This window comes from Phaethon lepturus, unplaced genomic scaffold (assembly GCF_000687285.1).
Source record: "Phaethon lepturus isolate BGI_N335 unplaced genomic scaffold, ASM68728v1 scaffold48209, whole genome shotgun sequence".
Lineage (NCBI taxonomy): Eukaryota > Metazoa > Chordata > Aves > Phaethontiformes > Phaethontidae > Phaethon > Phaethon lepturus.
In genome coordinates this window covers 849-28,013 of record NW_010562260.1, presented here as the reverse complement: position 1 = coordinate 28,013, position 27,165 = coordinate 849, and the positions used below count along the sequence as shown (strand labels likewise).

General features: G+C 37.3%; 1 protein-coding gene across 1 annotated transcript; it reads right to left on the bottom strand.

Annotated features, from left to right (window-relative positions):
- On the bottom strand, window positions 1–26,712 carry WDR26 (WD repeat domain 26). The gene is made up of 13 exons (XM_010294209.1): window positions 26,616–26,712; window positions 26,429–26,485; window positions 19,684–19,820; window positions 19,011–19,108; window positions 18,049–18,205; window positions 13,150–13,288; window positions 8,954–9,094; window positions 7,492–7,611; window positions 6,571–6,716; window positions 5,978–6,056; window positions 5,273–5,402; window positions 2,262–2,447; window positions 1–717 (listed from the first exon to the last, which is right to left on the bottom strand). The coding sequence occupies exons 1-13, from the start codon at window positions 26,694–26,696 to the stop codon at window positions 692–694; spliced, it is 1,497 nt and encodes a 498-aa protein (XP_010292511.1). The 5' UTR covers window positions 26,697–26,712; the 3' UTR covers window positions 1–691.
- Between the last annotated feature and the right edge of the window lie 453 nt (window positions 26,713–27,165).

Below are 27,165 nucleotides of genomic sequence, written 5' to 3'. Positions count from 1 at the left end.
CCTATAAATAATTTATTTTTAAAAAATTGTGCTGTTAACCCCTTTGCAGGGCAACGAGCTATGTGAAAAGTACAAAACTTTTTGTCAAATGTGATACTGAGAGTGCTTTTGACATAGTTCATTTGTTTATCATCTCAATTTATATATACTGCGCAACGGGCAAGGCTAGAATCCATGAACCAAGCTGCAAAGATCTCAAGCTAAGTAAGGCGGAGAGAGACTTGAGAAACAAGAGAAGGAAATACTTTCCTATCCAATGTATACTCTTCAGACTAAAGCACTCTTTCTATCAAGCCTTCTAAACTGTTAAATAAAGTGTTCCAAACAAGCATTTAAACTTCATTACACAGAAGAGCAACAAGAACAGTAGCCTGCCAGACCAAAAGGCAGGAGGGAAAAATATATATACTGAGTTCAATGGTTAGCCTGAATGTAGCACAGTTCTTCACAACCGATGAGGGGGGTAATTTCAACACGGTGTCCAACAATGTTCTAACGACGTGCTTCATCTCGACTGGTTACTATGAAGCAAGGTGGTAAATGTTTGGCCCCAACTGGGCTTCAGAAATGGTTCTTTTTCATGACGAGCATGTCTGTCCAGCTATCAATCATGTTTGTTTGCACCAAATCCCAAGCCATTTAAAATACGACTAATTAAGTTAAACTGAAGTCGTCTGCTCCAAATTCGCCATCAACTATCCATGCTACTGCATTCCTCTGAGCAAAAACAAAAACATAAGAGAAAGAAATCACACCTTGAAGATCTTAATAGTTAATATTTCTATTATAAGGTCATTAATACAGTGTATTTACATAACTTTTACTGAACTTATAGTATAAAAGCCATTAACTAATGTAACTAAATTCCATGCTAAAATTTACTTGTTTTAGATATCATTATTCATATTAATTTAGGGATTAATTTAGCACGTTAGGTGTCGGTGTACAAAAAGCATCTCTTCCAAAAAGACGTAACACATTTGCATTCCAGTTCCAGGGGAGTGTGCCAATTACAGCCGTCTGTCATCCCTTTAAGATTCTTAAGTTGTTAGACATTATTCCGTGCACCTACGCCTCTTGTGGAAGCACTACTGTGAGAAATCCAGTTTTTATTGTTTTGATTTTTATGGTCTTTACTAGCTCATTTTATGGAGGTACTACGAAAAAGTGAGCAAGCAGCTAAATAGAGACAAACAAACAAACAAAACCACAAGTCAAACCAACTGGAGGATAGGCTCTGAGCCCTTATGGGTGCATTCAAGGTGTTACAAACAGGCAATTGGCCAGGCTGGTCCACCTAGTCCAACAGTAGAAGCAGATGCGTCAGAAAGCACAGGAACAGGGAGAGGAGGTAATTCTTCCTCCTAAAATCGTTTCCAACTGTCAGCCATTTTCACCTAAGGGACATTCCGAACTAGAGGTGTTTATTTATCTAGTAGCATTCAATGGATTTCTCTTTTATTTACTTTGTCCGGGTTCCCCTTGAACTCGCATCCACACCTAGTACCCACTAGGTCCTGTGGCAGTGGGACATACTGTATTTCATTTTAATGTCTACTGTAACTTTTTACCACAAGGTTGAATGTGTAATGACAGAAGCCTATAGACAACAGAACAACCCCTCAGCAGTCATCTTGTTAACAATTCCGGGGGCGGGGGGGGGCGGGAGATAAGAAGGGTTGGGAACAAGTGTGCATTTTGGCAGTGAAAAAAGTTGCATTGTCCCTCTCTCCTGGACACAGATGACTGCTGATGGCTAGGAAAGAATCAATTGTGTACAGATTTTACAGTGGGAATCTTCACTCTCCAGACTTTGGAGATTCCTTTGGTAAGCACTGTAATACCATTACTCAATTTGCAGTGTAGTCAGAATGCATTATTTAAATTTTAATAACATTGTATGTTACTGAACCTCAAGCTTTGGAGGAAAGATTTAAGAAGTCTATGTAAATAAGTTAATATAATCCTGAGGCCTTAGTGACACCACAGTTTTCTATAGGGCCATGTCAGAAATTTGACTATCATTTTAGAAATATCAGTTGTTTCCTTTTTATTCCACAAACATAAATAACTTGGATAAAAATCAACAGCCATATATAAACAAACAGTAACTTCTTTTTTAATAAAAGTAATGATTCTAACCCAAGAGTTAGAAGCATTTATTTCTATCCTATTTATGGTAAAGAAAATCCACTGAACTAACCACCTTTGATGGAAGCTTTTAGTGATGAGAAGACACAGACAAACACTCTGTTTTTTACCTTCAATATCCTGGTTGTCTACGAAAGGGGCTGGTCCCCATATTCTAACAGTGCCATCGTCAGAGGCGCTGGCCATCATGGATGGAATCTGCGGGTTCCAGCTCACACAATTAACAGTACGTGTGTGCCCTGTCAGCTCCGCAATTGGCAGCTCACTGCGCTTGTGCCAAATATATACTTTGTGATCTAAATAAAATACACATTTTAAAAAAAGCATAATGAGAAACATTGTTCTGCACAGACCGATTTGTCGTATCAAACAGCACTTCCACACAAGCTCTCAGCAACTAAAAAGCCCATTAATGTTGTAAAAACCTATGTCTAAAACCCTTGTCTGTTGAACGTGCAATAGCACTAAAAGCTTCTTCTTCTGAAAGTGATCAAAAGAACACAGGGATGGGTAAAGCTGTCCATTAAGAGGCACATTCCCTTTTAAGACTTGCAAGTCTAGTACACTTGGTATTTGAAGAAAAACATTTGACTACAATGTAAGCAAGCCAACACATGGCTAAAGAGAGGAAACCAAGCTACTCTTGAAGATACAGAATTGTAATCTTATTCAAAAGGAAGTCTTGCAGGTTTTTTTTCCTTAAACAATTGTATTTACAGATTAGTATATGCATTATAAAATTATGAGTACCAAGGCAGAATGTTTACAACCACCTCCTGCTGGTTAAGTACTACATCAGATCACAGCTCTATAGTTTATGAAATAGATCTTAAGACCTAAAACATTCTAATGAAAGTACTAACAGAACAAGTGAGAGCAACAAAGCTTAATGTCTCAAATTGTGAGCTATTACTGTCTTTGATAAGAATTAATTTTTGTGTGGTAAAGATATTAATTTGTACATATTAAAGCAGATGCAGTAACCACCCTACAGATCTTATTTTGTGACAGGAAGCTTTTAATTACTTCTAGCAACATGCTAGAAATAGAATAGTGAACTAGTTAGTCCACTGCAATTTTTAGAGAAATGTTACTGCTTTATGACCAACCATATTTAAGAATAAATGACTACAGTTGTTTTGGTTTGGATGGGTTTTTGTTTGGTTGGTTTTGGGCTTTTTTTGGGTTTTTTTTCCCCAACTGTAGACTAGCAGCTTTTAACAAACCCATGAGTTGACCTCTCTAGGAATGTCTTTGGAATATCCCAAACAGAGCTATACAAACTGAACAAGTACGTATGACTAGTATTACACAAGAGCCTAGTATTTAGGTCTAGCATATCAAATGAAAGTATTTTAACCTATTTGAAAGCTTTAAATGTGATGTCATTCTGAAGGATTAGCAAACGAACCAATCTTCCTCTATTTCTCCTCCCAACCCCTTTCAAAACAAACTTGCTCTCTGACCTACCTGCTAGAATAGCATCATGGAACCGTGTCATAACTCAATTGTCTTCTGCTGAATCAGCTCATTCGAGTACACCACCTTTATATATACTTATATTGATGCAAGTGTTCTGGTTGTGTTTACATTCCACTTACGATTTCAAGAGACTACATATCCACGCTATTCATCAAACAACACAATTCACACTCTGCTTAAACACTGGACACGCAAGCCTCTGCTGTCTGGGAGAATCAAAGCCTAAACACAAACCAGTATTTCGGTGCTTGTCAGAATGCCTGTATTTTGTTTTGGAAAAAACAAGTTAGCTAGATTAAGGCAGCAGTCAATTTCCCTCTCAGAAAGAGACCTCCATTTTCTTCTGATTGATGCAAATGTTAGAAGAAAGCCTACCTAGCTGATAACATACCTTAAGAGGTTATGACAATGTAACCAATGTATTACTACTTTTTTTTTTAAAAATGGCTGTGACAATGTGATCTGTTATTTTTGCTTTGTTTGCTTGTTTTTTAAGATAGACTTTCTCAGTAGCCACATTTGCAACAATTCAGCACAAAGAGGCAACAGCTTCAGACAGTCCAAATATAAATAGGGTGCCATCAGTTTCAAGTACTGCTTCGTAGTTTTTAAACAATGAAGATAATAAGTAATAAATAAATGGGGGGGAGGGGGCGGGGAGAGAGGAAGGACTGGTGCACCGTAGTATCTACACCTACACAACCACATCAGTACGGCTAAACACAAGTTCTGAACTTTTGGGTACTTGGGTTCCAAACCAAGAACCTTGTTCAACCATGAAAACGTTCACACTGGATTGAAGGTGCTGTCCTTCAGTCATTATATTCCCCCCTGGGTCTGACCAGAGGGTGACATTTGATTTTCCTTTAGACATATTAGGTGTTTTCCAGCAAAGGACAGTAGTAATGTCCTAGCCAACCTTACTTCCTACCAGCTGTGAGTTACATAGTACTAACAGTGATTGCTTACATATTCCAAGTCTAATTCTTAGCCCTGCATAGGCTTGATCTTAAGGGACCTCCATGGGATGTGATGGCACTACATCAGTGACAGAACTGAACCAATTCAACGTATAAACCATTAACTAATTTCTATTCTTGTCACAGACAGTTGCATATACCACATAGCCTTTGATCATCAAGAAACCCTACCAGACTATGTCAACAACTGCTTAATTTGTGACTTTGCTTAATTTGAGACTACTCCTTCCGTAATTAAGCTGACTACTCTATTGAAATCAAAATAACCTCACCACACCTATATCTTCAACAGGCAAATGAAGCTGCTACTCTCTAGAAATATTTTTGATTCAAACCATAAGCTTAAGTATCATACCACAAAAAGAAAAAGCCGCAAGAACACCCCACCCACTTCTAATTAAAACTGTGCAGATGCTTTTGCTTTAGAGGAGCAATATGAAAGTTTCATTAATGCTTTCTACTACTACCAATCTCTCAAGAGGTTCTGCTAGCACACAATTATTTTTTGAAGTATGCCCCAATCTCAGTGCTCCTCAGACTTACTTAATAAACCAGTTGCTGGCTTTTATAGATGACAGCTGCTAACAACAGCATTATAAAATTAAGGTATCAGAAGGATACACTGTTCCAGTTTTCTGCACAAAAGGGAATGATGTTACCTTCGCTGCCACTCGCGATGAAATCTTCATTATGACCTCCAAAACATGAGTGAATTGTGTAAAATCCTTGTGTAACACCTTGATACTTTCTCACTAAAACTCTGTCTTGTAAGTCCCATAAGTGAACTCCCTGGGAAGGAGTAGTATAAAGAAAGTTATTTTATCATTAAACATTATTCATTGCATTCTTTTAAAACACTAAAAAAAAATTAAACCTGACAAAAGTATGTTACTCAAGCCAATTTCAGTACTGTTACTAGATTAAGAGTGTAAAGATATACCAAATTACTACATTAAACTTCCAGTCTACGGTCCCTCCCATTTGGAAAGCTCCAATTCGTATCCAAGGTTCCAAAAGTAGAAATAAATAAATAAAATCTAATTCTCATGCCCCCAGGCATGTCAGCATGCCACAATTATTGCTGTACCTGGCTTCTCAATGCAACAGCCGGATATCAACAATTGATAGTACATATTTCATAGTATGAAACTCTGACTATAAATCAGTCAAAAAATAAGTCTCAAGAATGAGACTGCCTTCTCAGAGAACGCCATGCATTCTATCTTTGTGAATATTAAGGCCTTCATATTACAGGAAATACAACTGGTTAGTGTCAAACATTCCAATATATATCAAAATATTTAAAAACAGGTAGCAGTTGCAAGCAGATTTATTTGCATTTCCATTTATCATTACCAACTCACCTGAGTTGCTACATTTAACAAAGCTAAACGGCCATTTTTTGAAATAGTAAACGACATAATAGGGTGATCTTCTTGTACTCTGAAATGATAAGACAGATTATTAAGAGTACACTTAACCAAACAAGGATGCAACACCAAGACAAAAGACATGTTCTGTCTCTGCAATGTTATCAGGTAAAGACAGTTCTGAATTTGAAATTAGGCATGCCTCTATGTCAGTATAAGCCAAGTCTGCAATAGTTTGCTTATACGTATGACAAATCCCAAGACCAAAACGGACTGAGATCCAACTCCTAACTTCAAGGCAGGATCTACTAAAATTTGCCAGGAATTGAGAAGACAACTCTTGGTGACAGAAATGTCAAAACAGCCACAAGAAACCTATTCCAGTGCTTAAGAAGTTATTTCTAATACTTGATCTAATGCTCCTTGCTGCAATTGGAACTCACTAATTTTGTCACGTTATTCTCCTCTTCTTTTTAATACTGAGAGCATTTTAATAACTTATTTCCCATGCTGCCCCATAAACCCTTCCTCAATCTGCTTCCAACATGAAGAACCAACAATTCGAAGCCAAAGAAAGAGGTAGTTACATGTTCCTGTCTGTAAGATCCTCAAAGTTATAACCCCGAATTCGCTGGTGTGTGTCCGATGCTAGAACAGTTTTTCCATCACTCAAGCACCAAAGGCATTGTACTCTCACCCCTTCCCAGGAGTCAAGGAGATTACCATCTAAATCCTGATCAGAAGGAAAAAAAAAAAAAACACACACTTTTAGTTTTAGTCTCATCTCTGTGGAGTTGTGACACAAGTATCTTTTTCACCTTCTGTCCAGACAACTGCTACAGAAATCAGTTTTACCCTGTAAAAGATAGTACTTAATGAATTAGGACTTGGTTGTCTTAACTGAGGGCTTTTGTAGGTATCTGTCCTGGAGAGCAGAGAATCCCATTCTTCACTGACTTTGTTGTGTGTGAAATGTGAAATCTACATCATGTCATGGAGCTCACCTTGGCAGTGAGTGAGGTTTGCATATTGCACTGGTATTCTGGGCACCAATTCAGATGACAAATAATCAAGAGTACAGATGAGACTGTGGACCACCATCCAAAATCAACACTATAATGTTAATGAGGGTTTCAAATTTCTCTTTACACTAAGAAAAGACAGCATGCAAAAACTAAGACAGACATAGTCAAAATTCTGTGGAATAAACAACATTTGTGGACAAAGGCTCTACTTTTTATTAGTATATTTTCTAGAGCAGCTCAGAAAAGACTCACAGCCCACAAATCCTCCTTTAGAAAGGCAAAATATGCTTGAACCCTTCTAACTGCTACATACAGAAGTGCTGCTGAAATACCAGCATTAACATATTGCTGCTTTGAGTTACAAAGGATCAGAAGTTTTAGCATACATGCATGAAAACTGAAAATACATGAACCTCAAATTTGACTGTGATAGAACTTCGATTTCTTGCTTTGTTTTCAATGGAACAGATACAGAGAACTTACACACTGATAGAACTGTCCACGCTGTCCTCCCGTTACAAAACGCTTCCCATCAGGATTCCAGGCCACGCTTGTTAAACTGTCTTCATGAGATTGGCTCATCTTTGTCCTCAGCTCTCCAGTCTGGAAAATAAACAAAGGCAGCAAGGCCTCATACCAGAACCCTTTCCCAAAAAGGCATCGATGATTTTATCTGACATGCATAGTGTTTGGAAGTGCACGTTTCAAAATATTTATTAAAAAGTAACACAAACATATGAGTAATGCAATAAAGAGGCAGAACTACTTCAGCATCTCCAGTGACCCTGGAATAGAATTGGGACAATTTCTTTTGTCCCTACATAAGGAGAGACAGTGTGTCAGGCAACTGGAAGATTATGAGTAAAGAAAGGAATTAAAAGTTGGAAGAACATGTAAGAGAAAGAAGCAATATGAAATGAAAAAAGAAAACCCAAACATGAAAAGCAAGGAGGCAGGAAGAGACTAAAAGAAAATAGAGATGACAAAATACATTTTAGCAAAATGTTGGGAGTATCAGAGTATTTAGAACATCTTCCTCCCTAAGCTGGAGCTCTCCATGCCAACATTTATCTTTCATCCCTAGCTTGTAATACTACTGTTTCACAAGACAGAGTGTCAATGAGTGACTTACCATTGTCAAAACAATAAGGGCTTCTCTCTATTCCTTTGTGCCAGCTCTAGTGCTCTTCACCGAGCCAATTTAGTCAGTTAAACAGAAGAAAAATATTCCAAGGGTGAAAAAGGGGAACAATTTTGTTTTGAACTAAATTAGTTCAGAATACAAGGCAGCACAAGAAAGACTACATGGCCCGTAACTAAGACAGAGGAAGCTTTGAAACCAACTCAAGTGCCCATAAAAGTCAACAGCAGAAAAGGATTTTCAAATTCATGGAGGAAACTGCAAAATGACCAAGTGTCTGACTGAAAGATGAAGTTCTGAAATCATAAATTTAAGCCTCTGTGGATCTTCCACTAACATCACTGGGAGGGTTACACAAAGTAAAAATAGCTTGTATCTTACTTTTGCTACTTGTTAAAATCTTCAGTGAACAAACTACTCCTCTTGTACAATAATTCTGCCCTCTGTTTCTCTCAATTGATTTACTGTTCTTCTCTTCAGTAGCTCCCTAAGGTCCTATGGATTTACGCCACTCCTTCTCAGAAATGATCAATAACCAGATACACTACAACTGCTGCACAGTCCCAGGCAATTAGACTTGAACTTTAAGTTCTGTACAAACTGAGTACAGGATTTGTAGGTTGCAATAGTCATTTTTTCCAACTTGAGGCTGAGCAGGAAGAGCAGCGTCTCTTCTTTACACTCACACCTTTGCACAACAAATTTGTAGAAATTACTTCTTTCATGCTCAACGTATTTAGGTATGGAAACAAAAGCAGTAGTCTGACCACAACATCTTATTTTTTGATCTTAGCCACCACTTACTTGTACATTCCAGAGCCAAAGCTCAGAACAATCATCTGGGCCACAGGCAACAAGATAGTTGTCATCTGGACTCCAAGCAATATAAGAGACACCATATGCATGACCTTCTAACGTCTTAAGTAGTTTTAGCTGATGAGTATCCTGAAACAAGAGAGATTCTGTTGAGACAGTGCAAATGAACTCCTACTGGATACACCATATATGTTAAATCTAAGTGCAGCATGGCAAGTTTGCTTGATGCAATGTAGCACCTGCATTTTACAAGACACATGAATAGGTTCCTACTGGAAAAGGAGTTGCTAGTTTACAGAGTAGGACCATAAAATGAAAATGTCTAAGTTCCATGTGCAAAACAAGAACACTTGCAGGTATTTTTGTTCTAGTCTTCTGTGATTCTAAGTGTGGAACTCACAAAATACCACTGTGTACAGAGTCATACATTACATTTTTTTTTAGTATAGAAGATTTCTGTAGTGTCAAGTCTCTCCACATTTACTGGAACACAAAAGTACTACTATCCGTATTTTACAGAATTAAGTTACTTTCTTAAAAGATATGCTGGAAGCCTGTAACAGTTAAACAGAAAACTAAAACCTTCCTGTACGCTGAGAAGCAAAAACCTCCAAGCTTCAACATTTTTATAAACTTGAGTGTACCTTGTGTGCTGCTCAAGAAAAGTTTTACAGAAAGATATTTTTAAAAGCTTCCTTGAGAGGTGTTCTTATTTCAGAAGTGTTGCCTATAGCAAGCTGTTGCATCTTTTCTGCCAGATTTAGTGAATGAAGCATACTTCGCTTCACGCAGAGTCTCTTGTATCACCTTTATGCTACAACTGTTCTACTGCTGCCTTGTCAGAGGAACTTGACTTTCAAGTAGCTTATCAAAATAAATAGCACAGCTAGATACTGTGAAACAACCATACACTGGCTGCCTAAATACAGAAACACTCAATACAGTATCAGCACTGACTCCTGACAACAACACACATACACAGAAAGTAGGAAAAGTAGAAAGTGTTACACTGTTTATAATAATTTTTGTGAAGCCTCTTGGAAAAGGGCAAGTGGATTTTCCTCCCTCCCCTCCATTTTTACCTCCCCCTCCCACCCCTTTCTGCATGGGGGATGTTTATACCTCCTACTTCTTTTTGAAGAGTGACTCATTTGAAAATTTAGCTTGATTTCTCAAATTGTCCTTCTCTTTCTTTTGTTTTAGTATTAAGCAGCAGAGCACCTCTTGATTCTAAAGAGAAAGAACATGGTCAGAGGAACAGAGTGACATGAAGAACTGTTTCCTGGGATCAGCTGCAAGGGATTTGGTAACTCTCAGCCAGCCTGCAGCTTTGATGGTTCTGCTAACTACAAAAGCTCAATTCCTCAGAAGAAAGTGGGCTAAGAATCACCGTCAAAGCACAAAGAAAATGGGGCAAATGAATGGACTTCCTCAAGTTCACTTTTCCATTGTAATTATTATTCCTGGTCCTCATTAGACACTGCTGTGGCTGTAGCTAAAGTGATCTGCAAGGAAACTAAGTCATGTCTGACATCTCACATCCTGGAGCTTGCCTGTAACCAATGTGTTTCTTTTTTTGTCAGAATTAAAGTAGCCTGTCACTTCTGCATCACATTTGAGACTCATGAGGAGCAAAATGCATAGGATATTCCTCTTCTAATGATAGGACTTTGTGGCTGTTACTAATCTCTCACATCTCATACTTTTCTCCGAATAGAGCAAAACACGGTATAGCAGTTTTGAAACAGCAATCAATGCTATTTCAGGCAAACATCCCCAAATTTAGTCAATCTGCTTCCCACCCACCACCAAAAGAAATCTCAGCACTTCTATCCTTTACATAGCCTCCCAGATTTGTTATGTAAATGAAACAACTATTCAGGTATCAAGTTAAGTCTGCAGTAGTTGAGCTCCTCGGCTGAAAAGCCAAAAACATGTCAACAGTTTTTAGAAAGTGGAGGAAAAAAGAAAAGGAAGGTTTCTGTAAGGAACAAGTCTTCTATCAAAGAAGATGCAATGCCAGACAAGGTGATGCACCTACTCTGCTTATCCTTTGTACTCTACAGATTCTGCCACACTTAGTAACAGTCAACTAATGCATTCCACACACAAAGCTAGTTCACTCAAGACATTATTTAATGAAAATGAAAACAGAAGCATGGGTTAAGACACCTTAAACATGTTGTTGGGTCTTAGAAAAGAAACAAGAAATTCATGGTATGAAATGAAGAAAACACATGGAAGCGGTGTCATTACACTTCAAGAGGGATGACGAAGAAAAGAAAGGGAGAAATGAAGGATTCTCACACACATGGAAGTGTGCGGAAAAAGAATACTGTTCATTTAAAAGTGCTCTCCCATCACTTGCCCAGACAGAGTTGGATGGATGTTTCCCTGTACTTTATACATACAGATTAGAACAACTGTAAATACCTCAAGCCTTGAAAAACCTGATTAAACTTATGGGTCAAAAGACATTGTCAACTGCTACAGGAAGTGTGTGAAGCATGCTCTGGCAAATATGAAAATGAACCATTTGAATTACATGGCCTAAATTTAGTTAGGTATCCATCTCCTTGAAATGGTTTCAATTTTTTTTTTTTTTTTTAAAGTACTCAAATACAGAAGATAAAACTCTACAAAGCTCCTTTCCCACTAACTATTTGTTAGAGATTTTGTTCCTTTAGCAACCCTTGGCCAAAAGGGTTAGTGTAAAACACTCACAAAACATTGCTTTGGTTTGATTAATTAGATATTAGCTAACAATTCACTATAAAATGTGCTAATCAAGATGTTGGGTATTAAAACCCATCAATAGAAAAGGAAGATGTGCCTCTGCAACGAAGTGACAAATCAACAGCAAAAACATTTGATCCTTAATTTACTTAGAATTACTCTGTTAAAAAACAAAACAAAACAAAAAATACAGATCATTTCCTAAATAAATTACAGAAGTCAACTGCTACACATCTCTTGGCCCAGAGCACACTGACTCCAGTAACAAACCAACCACAATGGTTCTATGCCTGAAAAACCCACAGCACTTGCTGTTACTTCAGGGGCTTTATAACAACTATGCGCATGGAAAAGGGTTTCAAGTTCTCCCATCTTCTTAATAACAAAAAGGACTCAAGTTATATGGCTTCCTAACCTGCAGTGGGAGGAGAGGATTAAGTTCAGCTCTCAAATCCTACTGAAAGCCAGTACAGAACCACAAAAACCTTTCATCTTCCACTCAAGTACACCAGTTTGCAGTTAAAAACTGTAAGAATCTTATTTCTGATAGCTCTTTACAAGCATTAACAACTTCAAATATTGTGTGCATATGTTCAAGTTTATTTGCAGTTTTAAAATGTTGTGAAACACATGGACATATTTTCACATCACTTCTACCAGTCAATTAAAACAGTCTTAGAATCACCACTTAAACTTTTTATTTATGTAAGAATAGATATGGGTAGGAAAGATAAATCTTGTAGCTGAAGGATATTTCATAAGAGGAACAGTGCCACATGTTAGTATCAAAACCTAAAACCGCAATCTGCAAGAAAATGGCTGGGTATACTTCCATGTGTCAGTGGATTCTGACAAGTGTTTGAACCTTCATGTCACGGCAAGGCAAATCTTACATGAAGTGGTATACTGATGCAACTTCAGTTTAGCACATACCATTTTATTACTCAGAAATAGAGTAACAAATAGTGAAATGGATTGAGCATTTAAATCCAAGCATACTAGTAGTAACAGGATAACGAGAAAAGGGTTAGTCACCTACATAGGTCAGAAGAACTCTTGCTAAGAGTGATTTAGAATGGTTCCTCACTGCCATGCTCTTTCTGCTCTCACACTATGCTTCAAGGCCTTCAAGCTGAGAAGGCTTCCTTCCCTCAAAGGGAAGGAAGAAGGCTTCTCCTTCCTTCCCTTGGCTGGAACCAGCAGGCTCTACACAAAGTTCCTGCCCCCAAGCAGCCTGTTGGTGTCAGGTTTTCAAGTGTCCTCCTTTGCTAACTTACACTGACTATGTTCTTCAGTCTTTTACATCCTAGAGAAATACCCTAGTCAGCACGCTACAGTACATGTTAGCTTGTCCTACAAAAAAAAAAAAAAAAAAATCAAACCACCCTAGCAAGTGGAGAGGGAAGGGAAAGACAAGTCATACACATTTTAACACGTTACACACTTACTGGATCAACCTGCCATATAATAACAGTTGTGTCCTTAGATCCTGTTGCTAGTTTAGTGCCATCATTGGAGAATTTACAGAACCACACTTCATTACAGTGCTCCGTTAGTATCTGCTGTGTATAGCATGGGAACTGTTTCCTGGGAAAAGAAAGGGATGTATTCGCAGATTAATAAGAAAGCAGTAAGAGATTTTTTTTGTAAATCAAGCTAGTAAAAGCTAAACCAAAAACTTATTTAAATGCAAAACCAGACAACTTAGACAATTCCTCTATTAACAGCTGCTTCAAGAAAGTACAGAATGAAGTGTCTTATCTGGTAAAAGGCTCACACCACCAAGTCATCATAAATAATTGTAGGAACTTAGAACTATTCTCATTCTACTTACATCATTTGTTATGCTTTCATATAACTTGGAATAAACCTGACCTCATTAGGAGCATAACAGCTTACTACTATACACTTCTATTATGTATAGAAAATAGTGGAGTCCAAACCGCTTTGAACCCTACGTTGTGCAATGTTTTATTTACATGTGAGGTTTTTGTAAGTACCTAACTCCCTTAGCTTTATCTTGCTTAATCCTTAGAAGTGATTCTTACATAGCAGTTGAGTAAAAGAATAGTCTCATTGCAAGATCACATTCAAGAGAGAAACAAGTTAGGTGTTTCTTTGCCTTAATTTTGTGTAATTTTTCACTTTCTTTGTAGAGTACCACACACAATAGCTGAACATAACTAACATGTTACCATTATGAGCTTTCAACTTGAACTCTTTTCCCTCACAAAAATCTATGTTATTTTGTAAAACATTAAGTGTTTATCAACCAAGATATTATATGATAAACTACTGAAGGAGAAGAGTCAAACACTTCTCTAGAGCTAATATTTAATCTTCTAGTTACACACTGAGGAAAATCTAACAGTCAAAATATGAGGAAAATCTAACAGTCAAAATAATTAAGTTAGGTAAGAACTGGAGACAAGTTTTATTTTATTTACAGCTTGCCCACTGTATAAGAACTTGAGAGCTAAGCTAAAATAAATGTAGGCTTTTACAGCAGACTGCTTTTATAAGTAATACTGCAGTAACTACAAGTTCATTGTTCAGACGCACTAAAAGGCAGTCTCTAACCACGGACATTTTTTCTTGAACTGCGGACATCCTGAAGTGGTTTAGTCTTATGTTAAGCTTTTATGGTGCTCAGTACAACAGGGCAACACAACTCTAATGAGACACAACAGTACTAATGCAACAACAACAGTCTCTGTGAATGTACAGTTGTACTTATCACTGGAGATAAACTGGCCTAAAAAAAACCCCTCTACTTCCTTTAAATTTGTGTTTAAAAATACAGTTTGGTGGTAGTTTTTCAGGTGTCTGTCAGCCTGGCTCCTTCTTACCAGAAGCTAGAAAGAGTTCTGCTTCATAGAGGGTCTACATCCTCTCAATCAATTTTCTTTTACTAGAAGATGCTTCCTAAAGCATCAAGCAGCTTAAAGACTTCCTTAAACACTATCAAGCAGCACTAAACAACCATATAACCCTCACTCCTGTCTTATGGTAGAGGAGGATAAACAAAACGTACCTATACATATCTGTAGTTGGCTTCCTTGGGAATATCTACTTACTTGTTCATAGAGAACACAGGTCTGTTCTGCTCCTGCTTTAAGCTGACAAGGAGCTGTCTAGTTGCCACTAGAACACCACTGAGCCCAAGGTAAAAAGCCCCACCCATGAAAGAAGATTTTTTTTCCTTGAAGTCTACATGGACACTACAGGAAGAGCATTTCGTTATTTTCGTTATTATTTAGCCATATTGTAATAAGTTAATGTTTTTCCTCGGAGCAGCAATTTGCTCTAGAAGGTGAAAGAGTCTTTATCCATAACTCATACAAAGTACAAGGGGCACACTGTGTCCCGGGAAAGCCTTTTCAGCGTATTTAAAAAAAAAGCTCTGTAGAACAATAGCGCTTGTATTTTAAAACTTAAGAAAAGCAGCCAAGGTTTTGTAGACACGAAGAGCAAGCAGTATAATGCTGGAGTACACAATTTTCATAGTAAGGTGGCCTTTGGGTTCCTGAAAATGGTAACAGGCACAGTTGATACAGCTGCTGCAGACACATCCCAATATTGAATTATGTTATTCACAATCCAGTCAGATCAGAGTACTCTCAGAAGAAGTTCTCTTCACCTAACTAATGAAACATACAATCCAACAAGTTGACTTCACAGATAGCAAAGCATATATTAAATAAACCTTCTGCAGAAGGAGATAGCAGCAGTCTCGAAACAAGAAACCAAAACCAAATGTCTAACAGCTTCTGGTTTTGGTAATTAGATATTAATTGTAGCTCGAAGTTTTTGTGGTTTTTTTGGTTTGTTTTTTTTTTTTCCATTTTTGAAGTGCTTCATTACAAATTGTTCTGTTCAGCACAACACACTTGAATCATGTTGTTCACATACTGAAATAAAGTATCTAATAAAGTTCTGTTGCTGTATTTACAGAAGTTCAAAATTCTAAATAAAACAAAAAGCTACTTTTTTTTAATTCCCCGTACCTACAATGGAAGATTTATTCCTCAACTTCCACAATGGCTCTTTTTCAAAAATGCTACAGCAATCTAGTACCTAGAAAGCAGCAGCATTCAGCTCCCATTTGAGTTTTACTGTTGGTTTGTAAACTAAGACTAAAGTTTATTTACATGTAGGCAAGACAAAAGAACTCAAGGAGGGGGGATGACAGACCAAACAAAACACTCAACTAGTGTGAAGGCTCTTAAAACCAGAAGTGACCACCCCCAAGAGCATCAATTCTCCATCATCAAAATCTCAGACACAATAAGATGAAACCTCTCACCTTCACTCTCAGCAGTTTCTCTCTCTTGTCTCTCACTTTTATGAAGTGATTAAGTTTTAGTTAAACATTTTACCTAGTAGTGCAATTCAAGCATGCTTGATCAAAATACTGCCAGAAGTTCAAAACAGATTAGTTCCAACTAAAAAAGGGAAAGTTGTCAGTGTTCTATCATTTAAGTAGTACAGAACTTAAATTGTCTAAGCTATTAGATTACTGTTACTTCTGTCAGTTTAATCAAAATTTGGCTTCCACTGTCTTTAACTCACCTCATTATGCCCAAGCATGGCAGCATGTACAGCGCACCACATACTGATCTCAGACCCCTGCAACAGGTAGGTACAATAGGTTGAGTTGAGGACAGAATGGAAGCCTTTATTTTGAAGTGGGGTTTTTTTGGAATTAAAGTAGTCATGAGTATGTATGTATACATACCAAATACACAAGCTTAGGAAGTACCACATTAGGTAAAAAAAAACCAGAACACCAGAAACTATGGTCAAACTTACGTCAGCAAACAGATTGAGATGGCTGAAATTCAAGACCAGATTTGTGGCATATAGTATCTTTTATATCCGGCTTCAGCTAGTCCGACTTCAGTAAACCATGCTCTTTACTGTTGGCTTGAATGATCTTTGGGGTTTGATTAATCACATCAAACCCCTTCAGAACACCCAGTGTTATTTACGTACTTGTAGGAAGATTAAAAATTAAATCTCTATTAGTCTGATTTTAAGACTCACTTCTGAAGTAGGGAAGCCACAGTTCCAGTATCTGATAATTTCCAATAGCTCTTAAAGTGGGGAACAATCAAATTTCCATGCACACACACAAAACTGCTGCAACAATATGATACAGCAAATTGCAAGCTAGACGATAGTCTAAAAAAGTAACTTGAATACATGACGTGCCAAGGATATTAATTTTAAAACCTTAGGATGGCTACAGTGAAGTACTATAGAAGTCTGCGTCTTTAAAAACAGATCCCAAGTAACTCAAGAACCTAAGTCAAAGCAGCTGAGTTCAGGAAGTTTCTATAAGCAAGTTCATCAATACTTAACTTCCTCAGATGAGCTAACCCTAACATGAAAAAAAATCCCCTCTAAGCCCAAGCATTGGCCTGTTACATGAACACACACATAGGGTATCATATAAAGCCCCTATTTTTCTAGGTGTCCTAGCCCTCACTCCTTTATTACACCATGCACAGCAGTCTTCCATAAAAGCTACACTGAGTTTTTAGGTTCTTGGCTAAGTTCTCCTGGATGATAAAAAACCATTCAATTCAGACATTTATTATAAGCAAACATCTTTCTGCCTCATGTCTACTAGAGTATGGTATTCTGAAGATTCAGATTTTTTGTTAAAAAAAGACGTTATCCAGATAGTCGCAGAGCTAATACGTAAGTATAAGAAACATTCAATTCGTACTACCTTACAAATCTGAGAAAATAGTTCTTTATATCATTCATATTATATATTATGTAAAACATAATTTTTATGTTTTACATAATATATAATATGCACATTTCTGCTGTTTTAACCTTTGTGTTCAAAAGCACCTCACTGTCCACTATTAAAAATGGAAGCTGTGAGTTGACTTCATGAAGTATGCTTCAGTAGGCTTTCTGCATTCCAGCAAGCTTGAAGACAAAGTCTGGATAAGTAACATACTAGTGATTCTCCAGTGAAAACACACAGCAATCACATGTTGATGAACAAACAGACTGTCTGTCCAAAATTATGGGAAACAAGTGGCTAAGGATTAGCATAGTAATACATTCTAGTCATACCCATCTGATTAAAATTTTAAAGCTCCGGTCTGACCCCATTATCCCATATCCAGCTACCAAAGTCTTTTATACACACCTTCTCTACTCCCCCCGCTACTCATTTAGTGAGAAGTGTTTTATCCTAGTCAATTCCTGTTAAACCAACTCAGAATAGTTTTCATGTTCCTTTTAACAGTAGGTACAACTATACTATTTTAAAATACAAAGAAAAAGTATTGTTGCCCATTTTAAAGGTCAAAAGGGTTTCTTACCTACTACAAACATGATCTATTAGCAGCGAGACAGAATCTAGATTACTATCTAGTTTGGTATTATGATATAGGCACCGGTCCCGTTGTAGTTCCACGGCCTGACGTAGCAGGTTCTGTAAACGCCTTGGAGGAAGCATCACTGATGGGGGTAGGTACGCTTTAAAAGAGTTATTAAGAAAAACAAACAAATACATCAAAACCAAGTTACAGCTAAGTGCATATTTTCATTTGGGTGTTTTTGGAAGAGTCCTTAGTAAATAAAGCTTAAAAGCTACAGGAAAAGAGTGCACACAGCTTGTCAAATTTACAGCTCTATCTCTGTAATTAGAAGCGTGAACTTCTGGGAAGCAGAGCTGTATGCAAGGTATTTGTAGTTATAGTATATATTGTCCTGACCTACAAGCACCATTTACACAAGCTAACTCAAAACCTAGTATTTAACCAAATCTGTAAAATTATAAAACAACAGTATCAGCTGTGTTCGTTTAAGGAATTCTCTCAACACTATCAAAATAAAGAATGCCATAGGTTTTACAAATCCGGTACATAGTATTACAACAGCCACAAGAAAGAAAGGAGAAGCCATAATTCATAGCAAGGTCTGAAACCACTATAAAGCAGTACTAGTATCACCAGTGGTTATAGGCCACACTTGGCTTCAATCTCTTAGTATAGCTGGCATTTACAAAACACTCCCCTCCACCCCCAAACTGCATGTAGTATTAGTGCATGCAGCAGAGCTAAGAAATAAGAGCCCCTATTACAAACGGTTTATCAGAGACAGCAAAAGTTTAGATACAGAAGACCAAAGGGTAAAGGCACCTAAAGGCATCCCCATTAACCAAAAAATACAAAAACAACCGGCAAAGGCAGTTAAAGTCAATTCCCTGGGATACGTCATTATGAAAGATGTACTGGATTTACAGCAGTGTGAATAAATTCTAAACATTAGAACATCTTACTCTGGAGTTTGTCCAGAAGTTTAGATCTGGAAGCTGTTCCTTTCCCTTCCCACTCTGCTTTTGCACGCAAGTCTTCTGCATGGCTACACATCAGATACCTGTTTAAAAAAAGTGCACACACACCAACAGACCAAGTTTTTCTGGAACCATTCTTCTCACTTTTAAGGATGATCTATATCATAACATTCTTAATGAACTGGAAATAGGTGACTTAAGCTTGAGACTGGTAGAAAAAGAGGCAGGGAACTCTTCCACACAAACATGCATCATCTTCAGAACAAATGTCTACAAATTGGCAATAGAAAAAACAACCACCCACAAAGATATTTTAGGAAGGTAGAAATCTCTTATTTTCATTTAAGAACAAACCAGACTATATTCACCTATAGGCTAATAATTTTCAAGATCAGATGACCATACATGTGTATGTATTAATTTGGGTTCTAGTACTATAAAAGTACATCATAATCAGGTTATTCTGAAGCATCTGAAATAGAACATGGTCTACTGAATAGTATCCTTTACTCACCATTTTAGCACATCTCACTACAGTTTATTAATCAATAGGATAGTAGCTTTAATACAGTTGGAGTTTTTATAGTGTCAGCTATAAAAAGCTATAGAATTCCTCAGAAAATTACACCGAAAGAGCTCTCTGAGTCCAAACACTTACCCACTGAGGACATGAATGCGTTCTGTATTATATTTCAGAGGTGTCAGTTCACAGCGTAGAACTTGAAGTGCCTCCAGGACCTTGCCATCCTCCAGGTATTCCAGGTACTTCTGCTGCAGCAGCAAAAACTTCATCCTCTGACATGACAGAAAGCAGCAGTCAGGGGAAAAAGGTTGACTGAAGTTTCAGAAAACGTTTGAGCCTAAACAGAACAGTAGAAACCATTCTACTATGCCCTTCAGAAATACAGCTATATGTAATGTTTCATTACTTAATTTCTTTTTGCTGGGTTTTCGACAACATTGCAGCAAATTATCCATGAATTTCCTTCCTGCCTTATGTGGCTACATGTATCCTCCTATATCATTTCTCAGATGCCCCTTCAACTTGTCTCATTTTCATATGCCATATTTTCAGCCACCATTCTTCAAACTCTGAACGAGACAGGCTTCCCCATCTTACATTCTATCAAGAAAAGCACCCAAAAGCAGCTCATCACATATTTAAGACTGCATGACAGCACAGAACACATCAGGCCAACTCAAGTTCTCATACTGCTTACATAGGAGCTGACATGGATTGTTTGCATAGCTGCATAACAGATAGCAATAACAAATTGACACTGCCTGAGGTTTTGTTTTGTAGTTCCACATTAAGTTGTTTTCATTGGGTGTTGTATTATTTTTCAGGATTACAGGAAAAAAAGTTTCCTGTATTTAGGAATCACTTCACTTCTCAGAAGTAATCACTGCTATTTCATAGTTTTCCTTTCACCTTGTACAGTTTTTGGTTGTTTTCTTTTAAAAAAATAATCAAGCCTGCTATTCTAACAACAAATGTCTGTGGATAAAAAAAAAGAAAATGAGGCATTCACTTACTATATTCAAAAACCTGAAGTCCTAGAAATTTCTAATAACAATTTATTAGAAACACGGTTTGGTTGTTTCTGGATGAAACCAACTATTCTGTGTTTGCACATCTTCTTTACTGCTAGCAGTTATCACAGAGAAAAGACATTTCTGGTCCACAAGACTCACCAGGTTAAAAAAGAAAATGTACATTCTTAGACACATCAGTGAGAAACAGAATGAAGATTAAGTGCAGCAAATCACATTTACTTTTCTAATGAATACACCACTAGTTCAATCACCAGCTTCCTTTGCTCTGTCAGACCTCAGGCACCTCACTATTTTCATGCTCATATTTGGTCAATGTTTACTCTGTTTCAAACACACTGCTAGCCTCCTTAAGCAGAAGGATAATTGGGAAGTTTAAGATGCTCCCATCCTATTAAAGTTTACATGAAAGTTTAAGGCTTACTATATGTAAAATCCAAAGTTAAAACATAAAGCAGTTTTAGCTTCCAGAGATGTTCTGTTCTTCAAAAGAATAGTTTCCACATACAGCGCTATTAACTTACCACACAGCTTTGTGAAGCATAAAACATTACATAGTAAAGATGATTTATGTTCAAATGTGTCTGTAGTACTCTGTTGTCCTGTACATGACAGGCAAACCCGTATTACATTCCCTATCCAGCTCTTCAGTTTATTTAAATTTGGAATTTAAGTTAGAGTATCACTGTACAGTTTTTCCAGGTGAGGCAACGTTTTTTGGTGTTCTGACATGCAGAAAACCAAAAGAAAGCTATCCCAACTATTTACAACCTCGGTGGTTGGTTCCATGCAGTAGGCCAGCAGACCTCAAGCTGTTTGCTTACATACTAGCAGCAGGAGGGATAAGAGCTTCCTCTCCCAGCTATGCACATGCTCACAAGGATGCATGGAGATGCTCAGATAGTAGTCACATATCATATTTCACTCCTCTTGGTCACCTCGCGCTGATTACGACCACCAGATAAAAAAATAGCATGATATTTCCAGTTTGTTATAAAAACTATAATCCCTCCAACCCTTCCTTCTCCATTCACTGCATATAATTTTTATCATCTTTCCCTTAAGTGTGATAACCATACCTGTATCTAATGACTCTTTCTCCCTCCCTGCTTTTAGGACTTGGCATGCTAATTGCATCTCTTCAGGGGGAAGAGTGAAAAAAAGAGCAGAAAACCCTAAAACACAGTTTTTGCAACACCAGTCCCAACAATTCCATGGAAGCATTACAGGAACACTACCATGCAGAGTGCTGTTGCCAAATTATCCGAAGAGGTATAACTTCAGTTTTGAGTTAGAAAATATAACTGCCAAAAAAAGTCACAGTGCCATGTGTGACTTTGGCATTTTAGGAACATAAAAGCCTCCAGAACAACACAGCGCTGTACACTTCATGCAGGAGTCTGCTGTTAACGTAATGGAGAATTAGAATAAGAGATAAGCAGTTTTAAATTGTAACTTATCTATAGCAAAAGGCAGGGACTAGAGTAAAGCGTTGATAGGGAAATTAAATTGGTTTTCTAAGCCACTTTTGAGTATGCTGTAGGGCAAGTTTTGGAGCAGTTATCGAACGATGGCATGAATACAGCCTCCTTAAGGCAGAAGTCACACTCCAGTGACATCATATTTCAAGTAATTTTTTGTATCAGAGCACTCTCAGCCTCCTACTACGTATTTCTGGGCAACTAGTGACTTTGACAAATAGATTTCACTGAACAACTGAATTTTGTTTTCATTTTCTCTCAATTACCTATATGCTTCACTAGTAGTACTGCTCATTACTTCCAATACCACCTTCTCATGGCAGACAAGACTATTTTGAGTACATTGCTTCATCTAGAGCCCAAACAACCTCTTCTAGAAGGAAGGAGAACTGTTTATGTATTGGCAACTGTAAAGTAAAAGCACAAGCCCCACTATTTAAGTAGAATAGAATGACTATAAAACTAATCTGACGCAATGCACCGACAAGAACAGCTTACTCATTCTCCATATTCTTTAGCTGCCTTACAAAGAAGGGAAATAAAAATTATCATAATCCAAATTATACCGTGTACAACATAATACAAGTTCCTGGGAATTGTTGTTATCTCAGTGTTTGCAATGGAAATTCAACATCATTACACTCCTTACTGTTGAACAATTTAAATCCAGACAGCACCACTGTTCAGCTTATGGCAAAGATTCTTCACCTTGTAGGACCCATGAAAGAGTCCAGTACAACAATTTCAGCACTGCACTATGGCTGGATTTGTTCAGTTATCACTACTTCATCCTGCCTTTCTACTCTATAGAGAGGATAAGGATAGAGTGCATTACCTTGTTGTTTCTAGAAGCTATTATTTAAGTGTAAGTTGAATCTCTGATCACCCTGGGGCAAAACTAAAGACAGAGTTAATAGGTTTTTGTTTGTTTTAACATATGTACTATCAGCATTTTGCTTTCTTCACACTACAGCGCTGATTACTAACATTAATGTTTAGTACTTCTTCATTGTCCTAACTGTTAGTACCAACGCCCCTTGCAGAATCTTAAATTCTAGGAAGTTCTGTATGCACCACAGTTCACCAGCGCTAAGTCACCAAAGGTGAAAGCCTTGGCAACACAACTGTGAAAATAATAGGACAAGCATCCTACCACTGTCAGGAAATTGGGCCATTTTGATCACTGGTTACAGCAGCAAATCTTCAGGAGTTTAAAAGAGTAAAATGCATAATAACCTAATTTCAGGATTATATTTTGGTGTTATTTTTGACCTGCATATCTTAACAAGCTCCACAACAGTTTTATTACTGTACTAAGAGTTCAAAATAAATAAGTAAACACTGCTGAAACAACTCTTCTTTGAAATGAAGTAACTAAAAGACATGCTGAAATGATCAGCTAATGTTTCAGGACAAACTTAATGCAGTAGCTATCTGCTTAAAGCCTGCAGAACTGAGACCCCAATTTTCATTACTTTGTCTTTAGCCTTTATTACTTTGATAGTCTTGTAAAACACTATAAAAGCACTTAAAAACCATCCAAAACTTAAATGTAAGATTTGATATGTAAAGGGTAGAAAATACTCTGGCCTATACAATTTAGGAAGGCTTCAACCACACCAAATCCTGCCACTTAAAGAGCAATTCATTCCAACAGGGAACTGCCCTTAATGCTGGTCGCAAGAGGGTCACCATACAGGCAGGTGGAGCACTTTGCTCAAATGGCAAGATATAAATCACTTTTTTGGTCATATTGCCTGCTGTGAGCTGTATACCTCAAGAACTGCAGGAAAGCCCCATTTAAGTACATGAAAATAAAAAGTGAAGAGGACAATTTGAAAGTGTATTCTAGATGACTACAGAGGAATAATCTCCAGGTTTCTTCCTAGTTACCCCAGATAGATGCCATAATATGCTTGAGTAGCCTTAAAGTAAGCAAAACTTCAGGCTGGCTTGAAGCTGATATTTACTAAGGGTTACTCAAGGAAAAACAATATGCTTCCATCTACTATAGTTTTCCTGCAGGTTGTCTCAAGACAGCTGTATCTTACATGCTGGAAAAGTAAACATGACATCACACACTATATAGCACTCAGGTGTTGACACAAATAGAAATAGCAGACTGTCATCCCCCCCAACATATCAACACACAGCAAAGGTTTACAAATTGAAATCAGCCATTTAATGTTTAGTGTTTTCACCTGTAGATCTTGAAGTACTTTGCAGAAGTAAGGAAATTAAAACAGGAGTAGAATTTTCAAAATACATGCATATCCTCTTCACTAACCAGACATCTCAAAAGCAGCAGTATATCCTGATTATTTTGTCCAGGTCATATTAACTATAAGGAAAAAAAAACACACCAAAAAACCCCAAACAAACCACCAAACACACACACCCTACTTTGTTAAATACTCTGTGTCATCTAAACTTCTAGGTACCCATTCTTCTTGTATGCACACATTTTTGAAACATCTAGTCATACAGTATGAGTCACAAGTCAGGAGTCAGGAAATCCAAAATCTAATTTTCTGGTGTTGAAGAGTTACCTGCAGCAGCATCTTGTTTGGACTTTCCCTAATCAAGACATTTATCACCTTTATTACCTCTGACTCTGTTGCAGGCAGGATTACCTACAGAGCATAAAGCATCCCTCCTTACCTGTTATGATCTTTCACTAGTTTGCTGGGTGCTGACTATACTAATACGCACCCATAATCTCAACCACGTACAAAAAAGTCAGGCGGGGAGGGAGGTGGAGACAGTGCACACATGATGGAGCACGCACAAGCTCAACTTACTCTTGCAAATCAGTATTGTCTTACTAACACACACACACACGACATTTAATAGTGTTATCTGTTTTAAATTATATGAAATTGATATAAAGCAGAATTTTAACAAAAATAATTAATATTTTGTTCAGGTAAAGTTCAATCTAAGCCAAGTATTTTTATTGCACCAAATTTTATTCAAGCAGTTAGACATCAACATTGAAGAACAGCATGCTTTCAGAGCCCTCCAAAACGAGAGAAGGAAAATGTCCCCTTTTTCCTCAAATTAAGTTCTCCGAAGTTGCAATGCTAATACTCAGTTAAACCCCTGACTTCCAGACATGTAAAACACTTCAATACTACTGAGAAATTTGGTAACTTCAGAAGTTAGAAACATGAGAAAATCTGCTTCAAATGGCCATTCATATTCACATACATTGGTTTCATACTTTCAGTCTCCACAAACTATCGAAAGCTGCATACAATATTCTAAACTATTTTAACAATAAATCTTATGTATATCAAGTCTTTGAGAAAAGAGAAAGTGAACTACTAGTCAAATCAAGAGGTGCTAAGCTTTGACCAAATTAATAGAACAGAAGGTAAACTTCTCTCAAGTACCCTCTGATGTTTTGTTAAACATCTGTTTTCCTACTTCACTTCCTGTTCTCTCTTTCTCTCCCTCCCCCACAAGACAGGAAATTGTCTTGACAACAAATGAATCAGCTAGAAGTGGAGCTAAGCAGCCATCAGCTGATTCTTCATTGTTTACAGTCACAGACACTTCAAAAAGCCTTGCTACTGTTTTCTTCCCAAGTGACCATAGTTGTTCTAACTTCATTTCATTAAAATAAGTTAAACACAAAAGGACAAGCCATTTGAAGAGCTAAGTAATGATTTTCATCTCAAGATAGAGAAATCAAACCAAGAAACACTTTCCTCCAAGTAACTGAAATCATAACAACACATATTGTAATTGTTGGTAAATCCCATGACTTGACCTTTTATTTCTAGGTTCATCTTTAAAAAACAGCCAGCCAAAGAGAAAAAGCTCTAAATAAAATCCCAAACAGCAATACAAATGCATTTGCTCTTTAGAAGCCATCTGGAAAAGCAACAGTATTGTTCATGGTCTATAGCAGCCTCTATATTCTTGTAACATGCTATTACAATGCCAACTCCACATTAGTATTACTGCATTTTATTTCTAAACTTCTCTTCCCTCAAGAAAACCTAACTCCCATAAACACAGATTGTGAGAAGTATTCCAAGTTCAACATTAGTATTCAACATAAGCAGTTTCTACAGAAACTGACCTATTTCAGGATTTATATTTTATCAGTCAAGTATGCTTAACAAAGTTTAAACATTCAGTACACCAAATATTAGCCTCAACACTTTCAAGCTTCCTACCTTACATTCTAAAAAAGAATTAAAGTTCAGATTAGTATGACGTTTGAGACAGCATGCAAGCCACTTAAAGTAAACAAAAAAGAAAACAAGAACTATGGACAACCAACTCCATAGTGGAAGATTACATCACTACAATTAGTCCAACTATACAGCTCTGAAAGAGTTCAAGTGTGCCTCTTACCACAATTGCATGCGGAGAATGCACTAAGGCCTTAAGTTCATTCAGGTCGTTCTCAGCCTGCAGAAATCAGCATAAGAAAAAAAAACACACAAACAAAAAAGTATATAAGGAGGGTGGATTTTGAATTCTCTCACAGATACTATAAATTTAAACAGTGGTTAATACAGTCCTATAAGCCCTACGTTACCTTATCCCATTCTCCTTCCATGACATGATTGCGGAATTTGGTAGCAGAAGGATGTTCTAAACGACATCCTGACTCTTGCATGAGAAGATCAACAGTCTGGCTGCAGGAGAGATACAGTGTAAAAAAACCCGACCAGTTTTACCCTCACAAATATACCGCCTGCCATGATAACAGTTAACCATATTTAAAAGTAACTTTTATCAAAGTAAGAATACTATGACCAGATTCAGATGTTTGTCCAAAAAGACTACCTCAGTTGCCTGAGACATGTAAACAGCTACCTATATCTAAAGCAAGTTGTCAATGAGCTTGAAAGCTTCACTGAAGTACCATCAAGTATGTGACTTACCAGTCACCACAAACAGCCATTCCTGCACAGAAGATAAACTTAATGAAGGAAGATACAGACTAGAAAGCTGTTAGCTACTGGCTACTATCCCCTGCCCTCTCCCTCCACCCCCAAAAAAAAGAACACAGAGAGCTCCTACATCTGCAACAGGCCTATCTTTTTCTTCTTCATCACATATTAAAAGACTGGCTCCTTAAAATA